Source organism: Aspergillus clavatus, genomic scaffold (assembly GCF_000002715.2).
Source record: "Aspergillus clavatus NRRL 1 1099423829795 genomic scaffold, whole genome shotgun sequence".
Lineage (NCBI taxonomy): Eukaryota > Fungi > Ascomycota > Eurotiomycetes > Eurotiales > Aspergillaceae > Aspergillus > Aspergillus clavatus.
Genome location: NW_001517104.1, coordinates 1,872,351 through 1,887,050, shown reverse-complemented (window position 1 = coordinate 1,887,050; position 14,700 = coordinate 1,872,351). Strand labels below are relative to the sequence as shown.

Sequence of the window (14,700 nt, the reverse complement as noted above, 5' to 3'; positions counted from 1 at the left end):
TAGATAATACCCACCATCTAGAACGGTCGCCCTCGCGCATAACTACTGGGCACAGGGGCCGTACGATCACGAAACTTTTCTTCCAAGAAAGCCGATCTGTTGCTTGTTAAATCGGGGTCCCGAAGATGTGGTCTGATATAGTTACAGATAAAAGCTGGGGTGTAGCGCCGTGGCTTAATCATCCATAGCCAACGATTCAAATCCCGAAGCCCACTGTTCGGGATTTGGTTTGGTGCAGAAAAAGAGAAATGTGGCGTCCGATTTACCTGGCGTTCAATCGGAAAGAGGAAAATGGACTAGGAATAATGATAAAGAGCTAAGAGAACCGCGCGATAATAATCAAACAGATTCACAAGATCCTCATCTTCAGGGATATCGCGATGGAAATTGCTGGGGAGCCAGATGGATGATAAAGGATGGATGAACTGATGGAGGTGAAGCGAAACTGCTTCGATCTATGAGTATGGAGTATGGGCGTGGGAGACTCCTTCCTATTGGGGTAAGCTCTGGTCTTTTCCAGTTTTGTTGCTCTATCACGTGATGCCACACCGTGAGCACAAGAATATACAGATTACTCCGTAGTCCGTACAGACTACAGTATTCTTCTTCTGAGGATTTTAGAGTGATGCGCTATTTGAAGATCCATCGTTGCCACCAATCTATGCGACAATATCTATCTAGTCGAGTCTCACTAGTCTAGATACTGCATCGACGATTCTATCATCCTCAACGGGCCGCGATCAGTGACACAGATCTGCATTCTCCAGACCCAAATCAGAAGTCCTAATTTCGGGGATGAGGAAACATCTTACCGGGGAATTGGTAAGGTTTGGAATCCTTTGATTTACAATGAGTACGTACACTGCTGGTTAAGTTGTTGGTGGTTATTGTCCACGATCTCCAAAATTAGCATACACATAATAGACTAGATCTAGCACACGATTGCCACATCGCGGTCTGTGTCTCTGTACTGTGACTGCCCGAGTCCCTACGAACTACGGAGTACGTCGTACTCCGTAGTCCGTACTATGGACAATTAGCGCACGAGTGGACCCCGATGTGGATGCAAGGAATAAGGATGGGCCAAGAGCATATTATTCCAAATACTTGACAGTACTAGTCTAGTCATCATCCAGGCTCCCAAGTCCAAGTTGTGCAGACTGTGCAGGTATATACCTAGAACACGAAGGAAAGCATGAGGCGGATCGTAGAGTGCTAGCCACAACTCACATCCCCTGATTCCGTGATGCTCCGTTGGAATTGTTGTGAGTTATAACCCTCAATTCAAACTGGAAACTTGGGTAGCTTGATGCCGGATACACCCCGTACACTGTCCCAGACACTGTTTGGCACCTTGGTGGGAAGTTTGTGACCCTTCAGTTGTTGGTCAATGAGCCACATACCGACGACAAATTCCTCTCTTGTCAGAAGTCCGATTTTCTGGCGATCGACCAGATCCCAAATCTGCGATAGAATCGGTGCCGGTAACCTACTTCGAGACCATATGTCTCGAACAACGATGTTCAATACCATCTCAGAAGCACTAGGAGGATATGCGCTGCGGGGATCTTCTTGCTTCGAGGATGCGTTGCCCGGATTGCTAATAGGAATGAGATAGCCTTTGTTTGCAGCCCAGACGCCCTCGTATCTCTTGCGTTCCTTCTCGGTTACTTCGCTCTGCCATCGCTTCCGATCCCCTTCGTGGTGTTTGTGAGGGTGTTTAGGGATAATATGCTTCCTATGCCTATGATGGTCATGCTGATCTTCATCGGCCTTGGTTGGCGTTCGCAGTGTCGTTCGCAAGCTAGGGGTCGGACTAGAGTCATTCGGAGAATCATACTTAGTCGAGTGTAAAGGCAAAATCGAACGGGATCTCGGCTGGCGCTGTGGCGGAGGCGGTGGTGGCACCTTCTTGGTTGATAGCGCTTTCGCCGACGCCAATGACGATGCTACAATCGCATTCGAAAGTGCCTCCTCATCCAGGCCACTAGACTGGTCGAGGAGACTCGAGCTGCTGCCATTCTGCTGCAATGGACTGTAGGTAGAGGCTGAGCTAGGAGACATTGAGCCTTTGCGGATGTCGTGTTCATTTAACAAGATACGATGGCTTTTTAGAGGGCTTTGACTCGTAGACAACGCTTCAGGCCGAGGGGGCAGCTTTGGTCTGGGCTCTGCACCGACCGCAGGTCCATTTTTGGAGTTTGCGGAAGCTTGAGAACTCCGAGATATTTCTCCAGTCTTCACTTCACCGAGACTGGTGATCTTGGAAACGGGGGTCGCTCCCCCTTTCCGGGGTGGAGGGGGACTGGGTCGAACTCTTGTAATCGGCACCTGTGCAGTATTGGGAGGTCCGAAAGATGGCGGTGCTGGCACAGGTTTTCGGGCAGGAATCGAGGCACTCCTGATCGTCATCTCTTTATTAGTTTGCTGCGGTCCCTCCGGCATACCATTGCCTGCCGTCATGCTGCGAACAGGTTTGCGTGCCAGCACGTCAGTGGTTCCTGAATCGCAGCTTTCTTGCGACCTCGGTTGATTGAACCCAGGCCTTGCGCCCATGTCTGCCAGTAACGAGGGCTTTTTCTTTGGTACTGGAGGCCTCTGGGTTGTACCGGGCCCAGCGGCTGGCTGAGGACTCCGCGACGTGGAAGCGGCTACACTTCCTCGTTCCCTTCCAGAAGGGGGCTGTAAGCTCCTCTTATCATCAGAGTGTGCTGTAAACATTCCAATCTTATCCCTAACGGATCCTGGTTCAGGCAGTTCCGCACATTTGTCTTCTGGATGCACAGCCATATGGGGGCCATTACAATCAAGCTCTCTAGTTCCCATGGATTTCTGGGTCATTTGGGATGACCCGATGTTTGGTGAACTTGAACGAAAGGCAGCCGTAGCTCCTTGTAGAGCCGTCAAGGTGTCGTTGACATGACCATGGGCCGAATGGAAGGTTGGGCTCGCCATTCATAACAGCCGCGTCGGCTGAAGCAGAAACCTTCCCTGAACTAGGAATCACAGAATATTCGACAGGATCCCATTGAATTCTAAGGGGAAACGGAAGGATTGTTCATTTTCCTCTAGTCACCAGTTGGATGGATTTCCAGGTGTTGTTTTCAGGCGAACTGTGGTTGATTGGTGATGACTTGCTGAGCTAATACAAGCCCGTGCGTTGGTTGAGAGTAGTATAAACTACTAGGTAGATACGAGGAATTATTGCAGTTGATTGACAACATCCAGAGCCCAATTCTCCAGTTTCATATTTGAGAAGCTTGGCATTCTTTTCTTTATAAAGGATTGAAATCTGACATCATGGCATGGCATGGCATAGCATCACAGAACTGAGATATCCAGCTCACCATGTGGCTCATGTGGCTAGGTAGAGGATTTCCAACCTCCCACTCAGAACGATGACGATTGTCAGAGGCTTCAAAAATCATTCCAATAATCTTTCCTGGTCTCGCAAGCCAATCTGCCTTCGTACTCACTCCTCTTTGAGCTTACACTACAGAGTACAACTGTACAAGTGTTCTCCTTCGGGGTCTCTCTTTTAGCCTAGAGTTCGCCGTTCAACCGCTTAATTAACCGAGATGAAAGTGCGGGGAATGGCAGAGACCCAATCAGACTGTTCGCCTTTGCAGTTCCCATGAGGATGTCAGTTCGTAGGGAGCGGGAGAATTATCTGAACTACCTATGGAAATGCTATCCCTCCGTCGTCGTCGTCTTCTTCTTCGTAACTTTAACTTTTTGGACGAATCAATTTAGTCTGTCGCAAGCTGCTCTATTTTTCTTGCGAATTTGAGAACCTCTAGAGTTTGTGCACTTCTTGCTTTCTACAACTCCAACACCGCTACCGGCAGCTGTTGGGTCTCCTAAGAACTTATGCTTTACTACCACTTGCGATGCCCATGAATACGATGTTGTTTTCGTACCATTTTATGAGGCAATTCCCTGCTTGGTTCTGAACTCGTTGATCTGCACGCGCGCAGTTGCAATGCCAAATCTTACTGTTCACCATTCTGATCAATTGTCCATGACGAGCCATGTCCCCAAAGAAGAGCGACGCTGGCCAAGGTACACTCATTCTTTCTTTTATCTCGCCGCATATTGGGGGAAAAATCCTTGCTAGACGAGCGAAGAAGTGACGCGTGCCATGTCAGAAGCTGCGAACCGCCATGAGGCCGATTCGGTTGCCGACAATACGAGCAATAAACCGGACAGCGAAGTTCGACTCAGTTCCACACTTGGGCAGACGGAATGCTCGATCTGTCACAGTACTTTTCGAAGACCAGAGCATTTGAAACGGCACTTCCGCAGCCATACAAAGGAGAAGCCGTTCGAATGTGTGAAATGTGGGCGTCATTTCTCAAGAACGTACGTGGTTTATCATTGACCGGTGTTGAAACAAAACCGGGCACTGATGAAGGGCTATCCGGAGATTTTGGAAGCTGACATATGTCGCCAGTGACACGCTGCATCGGCACGAACTCAGCCACCATACCTTGGGACCGGAAGGCGGCAAGGATCGTATGCACCGCATTACGGTCAAGACATTTAGGGCTTGTTTCAAATGCGCAGTAGCAAGAGTGAGATGTAGCGGTGGCTCTCCATGTGTACGCTGTCAGAATAGATCTCTTGAATGCCAGTACCCAACAGAACGACGCTCCAAAACCAAGTCGCGGAAGCAGGCTCCACAGCGTTCGTCACCTTCTGAAGAAAATGCGCTCCATGGACAGGCTTCTCAGCATGGTTCACCTCCTTCTCCTGCCGTCGTCCACGCAAACAGAGAAGAAACCAGAGATAACTCGAGAAACGAACCTCCCAGATTCCAGATTACGGAGTTTCAGTTAGATATCACTGGGTCGAACTGGACCACAGGCACATCATCGGGAGACAGAATAGTTGTTAGAGACTCCCAGGCAAATTCTCGCGATGAAAGAGTAACGGTCCGGGATGGCCCAGCAACAACAGAGGCCGAAAACTTGGGCACTCCCCTACTCTTGCAGAACGCTGCTGGATCCGCGGATGAAGCACGCACGAACTTCCCTCCATATAGTGGCTTTAACGCTCAGCAGGTGTACCCGTACTTACCCACGTCTGGTGTCGAAAGCGCTTTTCCACCTGGCTCGGCTCCGCCTGTCGGTCATCAGACCAGAGACCATCAACCAGAAGGTGCAGCCAGCTCTAATCTCACTCTCGAAATGCCGGCAGTTGAAAGTCACCAATTTCAGCTTGGACTTGACCCGCCATTTCTCGACCAGTCAATGCTCTCAACTTTGAATTGGCTTCCAAACGATATGTTTCCCGATACTCTAAGCAATCGATCCCTTTCGCGACCTCCTCCAATTTCGGATCAGTTAGATGCCCTCGATAACTCACCAAATCGACCAGCGTGGCTGCCTCCTGTTGTCAATACACATCGGATAAGTTCCTCAGGGCGGGAGGACCTCCCTCAGACATCGTCTAGACTCATATCTCTGGATCCAGAAGTGGGAACTCCGGACCACTTGGCTCGCAGCATTGGCGAAGTATCGGTACATTCAGAACCATCACATGCTGCCAAGCGCTCTGCAGACTATTATGTGGATGGTGCGGGAGCCCGTCTCCCAAAGTACAGACGCAAACGCGATTCGTGGTCAGGGTCGTCTGCGGAGCCTATCAACATTCTCTCACCACTGCACCAAAGTGATACGCCACTCCAATTCTCATTTTCACCTGTTCAAGAGGCACGACTTGACACAATATCCGCAGAGGATACAAACCCAAATCGTCAAATAGAGCCCTTGGCGTATGACAAAATCTACCAATCCTTCCTCCAGCTATGCCGCACGGACAACTCTCTCTATCCCAAATTCCATTCTGGCAATTTTCCCAGCGCCGCGGCTCTTTCGAGCTTCATCTATTTTTATTTCGACTCCTTCCAGCCAGTTTATCCTATTTTTCATCCTCCTACCTTCAATCCGAATAATTGTCATTGGCTTGTGACGTTGGCAGTATCGGCAATTGGGTGTCGTTTTGCTGGCCTGACTACTGTCGATGAATGTACTGCAGCATTTGATGAGTTCCTTCGACGAGCCGTTAATATCGAGGTAAAGGCCCATAATATTCTGATTCAAATCCCCGTTTCAAACTAACTGAGTATATTGGTCTAGAAAGAAAAATGCCGACTAGAGCGAACGCCATTGTGGCTCCTTCAGGCGATGACCCTCAATTGTATCGGCATGCTCCACAGCAGGTATGAGAAAGTTAGAACCTCTGCGCTCAATGTCTTCAGCGACTTGGTCAACTTTACTATGCAAGAAGGATTGATAAGCTCCCCTAGCAAGTCAAGATCTCTGCATAGTGAGTTTCCTCTAGAGCAAAAGTGGCATATATGGATCGAGGATGAGATTCGACGACGAACCGGATATCTGATATGGGTAAGCTAACTCGATGGATTGATCTGCGCCGTGCTTTGAATGTCTCAAATTAGCTAATGAAGCAGCAGCTCCTCGATTGTACTTTGGCATACGACTTTGACAACCGCCCTTTACTATCTCTGGACGATGGGCAAGCTCCATTACCATCTCATGAGAGCCTTTGGCAGACTCAAACCTCTGAAAGATGGAGTGAAGTGGGCAAGAAGTCGGCAGGTACGCCTCGCTTCCCACCTTAGTTGCGATATGTGCCGAGTTAACACACTCTATCAGGCCCGCGAGATGTCTCTCTTTACAGTGCGGTACTCACTATCTATATCGAGAAAAGGCTTGTCCCAGAAATCGGAGAGTTCAGCCATGTCCTGCTTATCCACGCGCTCTATCATCGAATGTGGGAAGTTGGTGACTACTTCCGGCGTCCGTTGTCTTTCTGGAATCCAACCGCAAAGAAGCAGTCCCTTGAGACTGCAATTCCGTCAGGATCCGTATGGCTACCGGGAATTCCTTCTTACTCTAAGTGGCGCAACAGTGCGTGCGATTGCTTGGATATTTTACATTGGACGGCAAATAGCACCATAGCGAAAGCGGCGGGGCTTGAGCATCCAACCGTGCTTCACCTCCACGCAGCTCGCATGGTTCTTCTTGCACCTTTTCGTGAAATTCGCTCCTTGGCAACCTCACTGGCGCTGGGTAAGGTTCGATGGAGTGAACATCAACAAGCACTAGAGTGGCATTACATATTGCGCTGGATCAAACATGACCAGTATAAAGCTCGCCTTGCTATTATACATGCAGGTACAACCTTGTGGCACGTTCGGCGATATTCAACGAATGCTTTTCACGAGCCGATTGCCGTCTATCTGTCCATACTCACTTTATGGGCCTACGGCTCGTGCCATGCTCAGCAGCTTCAAGAGCCCAATTCTCGTTATGCAGCCCGATATCAGCAGACTCATGAGCCCACATTTATACATCTTGATCGGCCTTGTGATGACGAGCTAGTCCAACTTTTTGTCCGCGAGGGGTATTCTATGAGGGGCAATGTCATGGGCGTGGGAGACATCTGCGCTCCTGCTGGTCCTGTACTTGTACTGCAGGCTGGATGCGAAATACTTGCCGGCCTTTCATCATGGGGCATTACCAAGCGATTCATTGCAATCCTCACAAAGCTTGCAGAGTTGTCATCACAGCCACGGGTCCCTGAACACGCGCAACCAGACCATGGCTGATGAGAAATCTGGAGATATGGGGATATGATGGCAGATGAACATACATCTCAATGATCATAGATATTTACATTCAAAATATGATTGAGACTCTACGAAAATGAGAGTATGCCCACTAATCGCTTGATCCCAGATGGCCCGTATAAGGTAGGTGATGTCACATGCATCCTTCCTTATCTTATCGGCCACTGTAGCCTAATCTGCATCTACACGCTTTCTTGGCGAACAATATAAAGTGACGGCACGACACCACATTGTGCTGCTCTGCTGGGTGATAGCTCTCGAGAAATTGAAGGTACAATGAATTCTGATGATATCGGTCCCGATGAAGGGCATCCGCGCGCTCCCGTCGAGAATGAGGAATCAGACCTTGATGAAAAGTAAGATAAACCATCCCAAGTAACTATTCTCTGCTAGCCATTTTATCCGCATGTTCGAGGCACAAAATACTGATATCATATTTCTTTCACTAGATACCCTAATCGCCCGCGTAATCATTCCTCAACGCTGCCCTTCCACGAACTCTTCCAGACCCTTTTCAATCCGCTGAGCGAGATCAAAAAAAAGCCCGCGGGGGCTGTCGCGGCTCGTAGGAAAGTCGGGCCCCATGGACAGTCGGCAGCGAACCTCAATCCTCTGGAAAGACGACGCGATGTCATTGAGCGCTTCATATCACGGTGGAGGAAGGAGGTCGGCGACGACATATACCCCGCCTTCCGACTGATTCTCCCGGACAAGGACCGGGACCGGGCCATGTACGGGATCAAAGAAAAAGCGATAGGAAAGATGCTTGTGAAGATCATGAAGATTGACAAGAACTCCGAGGACGGCTTTAATCTTTTGAACTGGAAGCTACCGGGGCAAGCAGCCGCGACGCGGATGGCTGGAGACTTCGCTGGCCGATGCTACGATGTTCTCTCGAAGCGGCCGATGCGGACAGACGTGGGTGACATGTCGATTGAGGAGGTGAACGAGAAGCTCGACAACTTGTCAGCGGCTTCCAAGGAGGAGCAGCAGTTACCAATCCTTGCGGAGTTTTACCGGCGCATGAACCCGGAGGAGCTTATGTGGTTGATTCGAATCATCTTGCGGCAAATGAAGGTGGGGGCGACGGAGCGGACCTTCTTCGATGTCTGGCATCCGGATGCCGAGAACCTGTACAGCATCTCGAGTAGCCTTCGGCGCGTCTGTTGGGAGTTGCATGACCCTAATATTCGACTCGATGCTGAGGACAGAGGGATCTCATTGATGCAGTGTTTTCAGCCGCAGTTGGCCCAGTTTCAGATGCAATCCTTGGATAAAATGGTCAGTAGGATGAGACCGACGGAGGATGATCCCGTATTCTGGATTGAGGAAAAATTGGATGGTGAGCGCATGCAGCTCCATATGGAGTCGGACGACTCGGTCCCTGGCGGGAGACGATTCCGATTCTGGTCAAGGAAGGCGAAGGAATACACGTATCTTTATGGGAACGGCATCTACGATGAAAATGGGTCACTCACGAGACATCTCAAGGACGCATTTGCAGACGGAGTTGACAGCTTGATATTGGATGGCGAGATGATCACATGGGACCCTGAGCAAGATGCTCCCGCGCCTTTCGGTACGCTCAAGACTGCTGCTTTAGCTGAACAGAGAAACCCCTTTTCGACCACAGGTGCCCGACCACTCTTCCGTGTTTTCGATATCCTCTATCTCAACGGAAGAGATCTGACCGGATACACTCTTCGTGATCGTCGCAATGCGTTGCAAAAAAGTGTGCGCCCCGTCCACCGTAGGTTCGAAATACATCCTTACGAGGAAGCCACGACGAAAGATGAAGTCGAAGTTGCTCTCAGAAAGGTGGTTGCAGAAGCTTCCGAGGGGTTGGTGCTCAAAAATCCTAGGTCACCGTATCGTTTGAACGAAAGACACGACGATTGGATGAAGGTAAAGCCAGAGTACATGACTGAGTTTGGAGAGTCGCTGGATCTCATTGTCATCGGCGGGTACTTTGGCTCTGGTCGTCGGGGCGGCAACTTGTCAAGCTTCCTCTGTGGATTAAGGGCCGATGACACCCATGCTTCGCAGGGCTCGAATGCATCCAAGTGCTATTCATTCTGCAAAGTCGGAGGTGGCTTCAATGCTGCTGATTATGCGAACATCCGTCATCACACGGATGGCAAATGGGTAGAGTGGAATCCGAAGAAACCTCCCACCGCTTACATTGAACTCGCCGGCAAAGATGCGCAATATGAGCGACCCGACATGTGGATTAAGCCAGAAGACTCGGTCGTCGTCTGCGTCAAGGCAGCATCCGTCTCTGTCAGTGATCAGTTCCGTATCGGCCTGACATTGAGATTCCCGCGATTCAAAAGACTACGCATGGATAAAGATTGGAGAAGTGCTCTCTCTGTACAGGGATTCCTTGACCTCAAATCAAACGTGGAACAGGAGCATCGCGAGAAGGAGTTTAGCGTGGACAATTTTCGTCGCAAACGCATAAAGAGAACGACGAAGAAACCTCTGGCTGTTGCTGGTTACGATGCAGACGAAGAGGCCAAGTATGCGGGACCGTCCGGTCATATATTCGAGGGGTTGAACTTCTGTGAGCTGCCTACTCGTACAGCTTTCTCACGTGTTTCTTTACTTACCACGCAAAACAGACATACTCACTGATGCCAATGCGCCTGTGAAGAAGTCGAAGCAGGAGCTGGAGCAACTGGTCAAGGCAAATGGAGGCAAATTCTACCAAACTAACAATGCAGCTCCTCACACAGTTTGTATAGCCGACAGAAGTACGCCTCGTCCATGATGCGGTCTTTGGTAAACTTTTAGCTGACGTACTCGATAGGAACGGTCAAGGCTGCCTCACTGCAGAAAAGTGGTAATGTGGATATCATCAGGCCATCCTGGTTGCTCGATTGTGTGAAACAAAATGAAATTGATGCAGGCCTTCCTGATCTGCTCCTGCCGATGGAGCCAAAGTATGTCCTTCTTTCAAGCTGAGGAAAATCCGAGTTAACCTGTACCTAGGCACATGTTCTTCGCCAGACCCGAGAAGCAAGAGGAAGTAGCCGCTAATGTTGACCAATTCAACGACAGCTACGCTCGTAATACCACGAGCGAAGAGCTCAAAAATGTATTATTTCTCCCAAACTGGTGGCTGAGAAAGACAAGTGCTGACTGCTTCAAGACACTGCACCAAATGATGAAAGAGCATCGGTTTAAAGGTTCTCAGTGTCCCGAAGGCATCGCGAAGCTCACCGAGCGCATTCAGGAAAGAGTCCATTCCGGATACGAAATACCGTGTGGGTGGCTCTTTAAGGGCTTGACCATCCTCTTCCAGCATCGAAGCATGGATGATACAGGATCCAGCGGTAATACGGTCCCATCAGACCACAGTTACCGGCTTCGCTTGGCTATCAACACAGCACGCTTTGCCGGGGCAAACATCGCCAGTTCCCCAAACCAAGCCTCGATTACTCACGTCGTCGTCGACCCGGAAAGCCCATCCTCAGAAATATCTTCGTTACGAGGCACATGGTCCAAGAAACAAGGGCAAAAAGTCCCGCATATAGTCGCTGTCGACTGGATTGAAGAGAGCTGGAAGGAACGCACGTTACTGGACGAAGAGAGTGAGTCAGGCCTATCTAGTCTACACCGTAGATAGTGCTCCCCCCATATCCAGAGAAGCCAAGATCTAACCTGGTTATAGGATTCCAGCCTAAGCGATCCAAGGCTTGAAAATTCTGCCGCTGCTGGAGCATTGGTTGACGACCAGGATATAGATACCCACTATGATTTTTGTTTTAAGCCTCTTTGATTGTATTATTGTTTGAGATTATACCAGGAGGAGCAAGAGCAGAGCCAATTAAGCCGTCGTTCTACTTCTTACCTCGTTCACTCTGCACTGCTGCCCAAAAAAAGGAGGAAAAAATCGGTTGCCTTCGGCCTGTTTGGAGTTGATAGCCGTCACGGGATTCTCATATGATCGATACATACTCTGAGCTGGGTGGTGTCTTACCCCCATTTATACCGATGCTACCTGGTTACACAGGGCAGGCAATCCCCCCTACCCAGAACGCGGCGCGAACACCTGTAGATGCTTGATGCGATTGGGCAGAGATAAGACCTGCCGGCAAGCAAAGGAAGGACGGGATGATAGTGACAAGTTATGTATCTAAAGTTGTTTTGCCCAGGTGGCCCTTGTTCCACCTTATCCGATATCACCTGTCTGATATGGGTTATCAAACTTTTTGGGGTCCATGCTCAGTGACAAACAAAATTCTATTCCGCTTCGCTATATATGTACCAGGCTAGAAAGGGAAACGGTCTTCCTGCCATCAAACACGGGAATAACCCGGCGGTGATTGATCAGCTATGTATGTGGAAAATTTCACCCGTACACCTTGCTCCTTTGTGCTCCGACCATGAGGACCCTCCTCTGATATGTACAAGATGATTGGAAATGAGAAGATCCGAGAAGACCCGGGCCAAGTTCATGATGATGTGAGAAAAGGAAAAACAAAAAGGAGATATAGAGAAGTGCGTGCATTACGCAGAGATCCCAACCCATCTGGGGGGAATGACATGTTCGGTGTCGTTATGGTTATCGTTGTAGTCGTAGTCGTAATTTGCGAACTGGTGTTGGGTGTTTTTGCGAGGCGGCAGCCAGATCCGCGCCCGAGTGGGGATGTCATCGCGAAGCTTGCCGCTCCGTCTCATGTTCATTTCCAGAACCACCATGCGCAGGAAATCACTGTTTTCTCGGGGTTCGCGAGGCCGTGAGAAGGTAGGATTCTCTGGATCAAATGGTAATGATCGTCGGTCTTGACTTGCGGAGCCCGCAAGATGAACCTTGCTCTTGCGACCACTGCGTCCCCTTGAACGATGGTAGGTCTGCATCTGGATCGACACTGGGCAGCTTCGAGAATCCGATTTTTCATGGGGGTAGTCTTGATAGGCATACATTTCTGCTGGGGAAATCTGAATCGGGTTTAGGTACCGCCGCAAAGCGGGAGATGGCGGCTCGTTCATGGGCGGAGGCCGACGGTCGTCCGTCATCTCCGGCGTAATTGTAAACAACGACCGCGTAAGGAAATCATCGGGTTGCACTGAAGGTGTAGCAAATGTCGAGACGCTCTGAGCAGCAGACTTGATTGCCCGTAAAGATGCCGTCAAATTGGACTTGAATGTTGAACCTAGCCGGGGAAATGCCCGAGACGTTTGAGATTTGGATGAACCGGTATTTGAGAACAGCGGCTGGGGGAGATCAGTCGATTCCCACTCCGATTCTGAAAGATCTCTTTCCAGCAGAGGATGATCTAAAGCACAATCTTGGGGGTGTGGCGGGCGACGATATTTCCTTTCAGATGGACTTCGCTGGCTTCCCGGAGTCGTTGGGACTGGAAGGCTAGACGGAGAATCCAGGTCATGATCTAACGACGGCATGGATTCGATAGACATAGAACGACCCGAAAATGACAGCTCCTCGTATTCACTGCCAACAGCCGACTTCTCATTCTCATCTGGAGGGCTCAGCAGGATGTCAAGGACAGTGTTACCAGTCCCTTCCAGCAGGTGGTCATCGCGGGATCTGACACCGCCCATCAGCAACCTGCTAAAGTCCTGTACATGGTCTCCACGAGGCAGTCGACGAGACTCCCGAACTGTCCATGCACGCCGGGGAACAGGTATCGCAGTGGCCTCTAGTATCGATGCGATGGATGATGGTAGAGGGCGATCACGTAGAGTGGACGAGGATGATCTCGAAGTGAGTGTTTTGTTTTTTGGCGTCCGCAAGCCAATGGCTGCAGGTTCATTGCGTGTGGAGGTGATGCGAGGAGCGCGTTTCGGAGGAATCACGACTGGGTTGGTGTGACCGGCATCTGGGAACGCCTCGTTGGGGACTTCGAGGCCAGAAACGTCTTCTGCGGTGAAGAGGTTCATGGAGGAGGATGAGTTCCTCGGCAGCTCCTTCTCACGAAATGGTTTGGGAGACACAGAGGTAAATAGAAAAGCCCTTGGGACCATCATCTTGGTGATATGTTATCGTAGGACAGCAGATCTTTGATAAGGCACTCCAGCCCCGACGAGGCACTTTGATCAAGACCCTGCGCGAGATACATGGATGGGAAAAGGAAGAGCGAGAGAAAAGGGAAAGGAGAATCGGATATAGAACTCCCCCAAAAGGGAGCAGGCGATTCTAGTGGATATATATGCGTGGCAGTATCGGTGCGTTGGCAGATGATTTGCGATTAAGATTAGAGGCAAAGCGGAAATGGAGGCCGGCTGCGGGATAGCGTCCGTATGCAGGCACGCGATAAGCCGAATCTGACAGGCAACTGGCAAGACAGGCTGAGATGTCTGAAAAGGTGTTGTAGTGCCCCGGTCAGATTAGAAAGAAGTGCAGAAAAAGGGAGAGAGGAGGGCGAGGAAAATGGGAGAAGAGTTCCACGTCAGTTGGAGGCGAGAAAAGTGCTTCTTCATACACAGTGGGACGTTTCATGAAGATAAGACAGAAGAGGCAATGAATAGTGTGGATGTGACGGCATTTCGAAACTGTAATTAATGTATGGCTGCCTGCCGAATCTTACCACGCTTTGCCTGATCAGTGAGGTAATGGTATGGTCTGTATTTTTGACAAGAAGGTCCATTCTTCCAGCCATGAATAATACATCCAATACATAGTAGTAGGTCGAATCTGATAACGCTCCGGTCCCATGTCTTGAGGTCATAGGTTATTTTAGCTCATGACTTTGTCTACACCCAGTAATGGAATACTTCTATGAGTATGGAGTAGGCGGTAAAAGTAGAACCAGTGTCACATTTACACTTTGCCTTACCAGTATGGTGTTTTTGATTTGAAATCAGACAAAAATTACTAGCGAACAGGCGGAATTCGTCTCACATGACCATCATCCATTATTAGGTAACCGAAGTACCTTGCCTTAGGCCTTCTACGGAAGTGTACACAGCTCACATGAGCAGTCCAGACTGCTCATATGAGCCATACCCCATACATGTGACCGCCAAGACCATTAATAAGCATTTATGGCTCGCGCGACCTAAAATATTACCATACTATC

General features: G+C 49.7%; 4 protein-coding genes across 4 annotated transcripts, besides 1 other annotated feature; 2 read left to right on the top strand and 2 right to left on the bottom strand.

Moving 5' to 3' along the window:
• Positions 1-1,284: 1,284 nt before the first annotated feature.
• irs4 lies at positions 1,285-2,790 on the bottom strand (the record flags this gene model as incomplete). The annotated part of the gene is made up of 1 exon (XM_001274496.1): positions 1,285-2,790. One exon carries the CDS (start codon positions 2,788-2,790, stop codon positions 1,285-1,287), a length of 1,506 nt encoding a protein of 501 aa, XP_001274497.1.
• Positions 2,791-3,299: 509 nt separating this feature from the next.
• Positions 3,300-3,322: a microsatellite.
• An 819-nt stretch (positions 3,323-4,141) lies between these two features.
• On the top strand, positions 4,142-7,633 carry ACLA_015080 (putative C2H2 transcription factor; the record flags this gene model as incomplete). Its single annotated transcript, XM_001274495.1, has 5 exons — positions 4,142-4,362; positions 4,454-6,077; positions 6,186-6,407; positions 6,476-6,620; positions 6,678-7,633. The coding sequence occupies 5 exons, from the start codon at positions 4,142-4,144 to the stop codon at positions 7,631-7,633; spliced, it is 3,168 nt and encodes a 1,055-aa protein (XP_001274496.1).
• A 297-nt stretch (positions 7,634-7,930) lies between these two features.
• ACLA_015070 (DNA ligase (ATP) DNL4) lies at positions 7,931-11,356 on the top strand (the record flags this gene model as incomplete). Its single annotated transcript, XM_001274494.1, has 6 exons — positions 7,931-8,010; positions 8,104-10,217; positions 10,276-10,407; positions 10,464-10,596; positions 10,646-11,247; positions 11,328-11,356. 6 exons carry the CDS (start codon positions 7,931-7,933, stop codon positions 11,354-11,356), a joined length of 3,090 nt encoding a protein of 1,029 aa, XP_001274495.1.
• Positions 11,357-12,166: 810 nt separating this feature from the next.
• Positions 12,167-13,648, bottom strand: ACLA_015060 (uncharacterized protein; the record flags this gene model as incomplete). Its single annotated transcript, XM_001274493.1, has 1 exon — positions 12,167-13,648. The coding sequence occupies one exon, from the start codon at positions 13,646-13,648 to the stop codon at positions 12,167-12,169; it is 1,482 nt and encodes a 493-aa protein (XP_001274494.1).
• Between the last annotated feature and the right edge of the window lie 1,052 nt (positions 13,649-14,700).